At 35.8% G+C, this 3,484-nt stretch overlaps 1 protein-coding gene across 1 annotated transcript; it reads right to left on the reverse strand.

Moving 5' to 3' along the window:
* Window positions 219-2,948, reverse strand: LOC109230411 (stearoyl-[acyl-carrier-protein] 9-desaturase 6, chloroplastic-like). The gene is given in 4 exon segments (XM_019395923.1): window positions 219-464; window positions 467-784; window positions 2,371-2,445; window positions 2,447-2,948. Coding segments are annotated over 4 exon segments (1,131 nt in total). The 5' UTR covers window positions 2,939-2,948.

Below are 3,484 nucleotides of genomic sequence, written 5' to 3' on the forward strand. Positions count from 1 at the left end.
GTAAAATTTATTATTGACATCAGTTTATTAAGTAATACGTCAAACCAAAGTAGGAGACTTACACATTATATTCATACCATTGCCATTTTCAACTTCCATATCTAGGCATATATATATATATATATATATATATATATATATATATATATATATATATATATATATGTAGCTGCCTGTGTGGCTATATAATCTTGTACATTTTTCACAAATGAACTCTTTTATATACTCACTTCCTTGTTGAAAATCCAGCTAAACTTCACTTGACGCAGCTCCAACTTCTTTGCTCTCTCATCGGCTCTCTCTTGCAATCTTTTTATCTTAGATGGCAATCCACACACAAAATCTTGTGCACGTTTTGCCTCATCCTTAATTCCTTCAAGCTTTTCCAATGCCCATCGATCGATCAAAAACTCCAATATATCTGCATAATCATGACTTGTATACACTCCTAACCTTTGAGCCACGCAGCAGCAAAGTGGTCGAATAGATCTGGATCACACCCATCGTACATTAGGTGGGCAGGCAACGTAATCCTCTTTTTCATCATAGTAGCAATGGCTAGCATGGAGTCATTTGGGTCCAATTCCAGCAATTTCTCAACCATCTTGACGTAGGCGTTTTCATGTCGCTTTTCGTCCGCTGCTATTGTTCCACATATGCGTGCTAATATTGGGTCGGCACCCTTGGCTAGACGAGCAGTATTGCCATGTGACACGAATGTTGCTCTTTCTTGGAATGATGTGTACACAAAGCCTAAGTAGGGGTTGTTCTCTGTACTTACATCCTATAAAGTCGAGGATTTAACAACTTCACTTGATAAAGAGTTTAAGCTAGCTTCATATATAGATACTGTAAATTCTTTTTTACACGATCGATATAATTTAACCTATTTAACATGTTAGTAATTATTATTTTTCTCAGGCTAACAAATACTTAACACTTATCATAGAGATTAACGTACAATAACTTTACAAGTGATAATTGTGTAAACTGCACCGTCAGTACATAAACTTTACTCTCTTTTGAGGAGTAAATTTGCATGCAATCACTAATAAACACTCCTTCGTCAGAATATAGTTACCAAGAAAATCGAAACTTGATCTACAACGCAATATCCCCTTTTAGCTGAAGTTCATTTCCAAATTAAAGTATTTTCATTCTTTAGCAAACTTGTCCGATAAAACCCTTGAGAGGTGAAGTTGAATTAAGTTATTTGGAACGTGCTTAGTCCGACGTCGCTAGCTCCTTTATTCCTCCACCTTTGGAGAGGATCAGCGATTTCATGGGCAAAAGCACATGCCTTCTTTTCTATCCATAAGTAAACACTTGTAAGAGAAGGTCACTTTTTGCCGCGTAAATGTTACTCCCCGTTTCAAATTAGACGAGGTACTTTCATTTTTACTATGCTACAAAATAAATGACACATTTCTAAATTTGGAAATAATTCAACTTTAAACTCTTCATTTGACTCATTTTACCCTTAATGAGAAGCTCTTATAACCACACAAATGTCATGGCCCCACAAAGCTTTTACCCCTTAAGTTTTTAAGACCACAAGTTTCAAAAGTTTTTTTTTTTTTTTTTAAAATCCGTATCGAGTCAAACTAGCTCATCTAAATTGAAACGAATGGAGTAGTTATTACTCCTATGTCCGAACTTAACGAAAGATGCACGGCGCCTTGTAGACTAATTAAGTACGGAAAATGTAAATTTACCTTTTTAAATTTAATAAGTACTCCCTCACTTCCGTTATAATTTGTTTGATATAGTTCGACGGCATGAATTTTAAAAAATAAATATATTTAATGCGTATAAGACTTTTGAAACTTGTGATCTTAAATATGTCAAAATATTTATGTGGCTATAAAAACTTCTCATTAAAGAAAACACGAGAAGTTTAAAGTTCATTATTTTCAAATATAAAAATATACCGATCTTTTTAAAACAAACTACTTAAATAGTACTCAAATAGAAGGGAGCGCATTATATTTATCCACCGAAAGACTACCTAAACGGGTCTGTTAACAACTTCACTACTAGTAAAAATAGAGCAAATTGTTTTAAAAAATTTAAAAGACAGAGATTAATCTATTTGCCTCTTGGGAAGCAAACTATGCAATGAATATGTTCCAAACAAAAATGGCCAAGCCAAAAGAGGCCAAGCAAAATCTACAACTGTTACGTACGAATCATATAGAAAATCACCACCCCTTTTGTTAAAGTATATATATGTATGTATACACGAAAATGTAAGGGTATAATTTAATCAATTATAAAAGATTACTTATCGTTTTTTAGTTATCTAAACCCCTAAAGAGTTTAGCGAGATAAATGCACGGAAGTTATATATACTCTTTGTAAAACACTTACCACTCCGGATCCAATCAAATGTTGCACAGTTCTTTCGATCATCTTCATGTCAACACGACCAGAAAGGTATAAGTAATGTTCGTAGCAGATCTCCGTGCCTATTTTCCTCAGCAGACCAGCCCCTACTCCAGATAGCCCAAGGAGATGAACTGGACATAGTATCATCACGAACCCCATCAAGACTATTAATCCAAGTTTGATAAGTTGGCAAAGCTTCTTCAGTTATCATATCTCCCACAACCACTACAAGGTAATCCTCTGAAAGTTCACAAGTCCGTTTCCTCAGGGCCCGAACTTGGTCCACGAATTCATCCGACGGCTGAGATGGGTCCGGAAGGAGATCATTGGGCTGCCAGGAATTTTCAACGGGCTTGAGGAGAGGGAGAACGCTTTGGGTCACCCAAGGCTCTAATGACTTGAACACTTGTAACTTTTCAGGTGGCATTGAGTGGGTAATCATTTGGTGATTTAAGGCCACGGCTGAGGATGGAGGTAAACGGCGGACAGGGTGGTGGCGCGGCTGCGCTGGAGTGCATGCTAGGGGATGGGAGAAAGCCTTGGCTTGCATGGCTGGGGAAATGTGGATTAGCCTATTTTAATTTCAAGATTAGAAATACTGTTGTGAGAGTTTAGAGTTGGCCAATAATTTATAGTACTTGAGGGAGGTATGAATAGGATTTTGTTTTCTTGTAAGGTACAGCTACAACTACAAGTTGGGACATATACTCGGCGGGTTCAATTGAACCCATAACTTTCAACGCGGAGTTAAAATTTATATATAAAAATTCATTAAAATTGTAAAAATAGTAGATTTGAACTCATAACTTTAAAAATATAATGGGTTCAAGAATTTTAAAAATTGAACCCATAGGGTTTAAATCCTTAACGAGCCTCTAAGTCTACCAGTCCTCCCTAACCAAATGTTTGCTTTTGATAGTTTGGACGTGGGTTGTCTCGTATCTGTCATTTTGGAGGATTAGATCAATTATCCATTGTGTTAACATATAGAGTAATATTCTACCTTGTCTCCTTTCTATCTATATTTCCTTGCTTTGGCCACAGTATCTTGAAGGAAAAATATTCATTGTTTAATTTCTTTTAGATTATATTAATT

This window comes from Nicotiana attenuata, chromosome 7 (assembly GCF_001879085.1).
Source record: "Nicotiana attenuata strain UT chromosome 7, NIATTr2, whole genome shotgun sequence".
NCBI lineage: Eukaryota > Viridiplantae > Streptophyta > Magnoliopsida > Solanales > Solanaceae > Nicotiana > Nicotiana attenuata.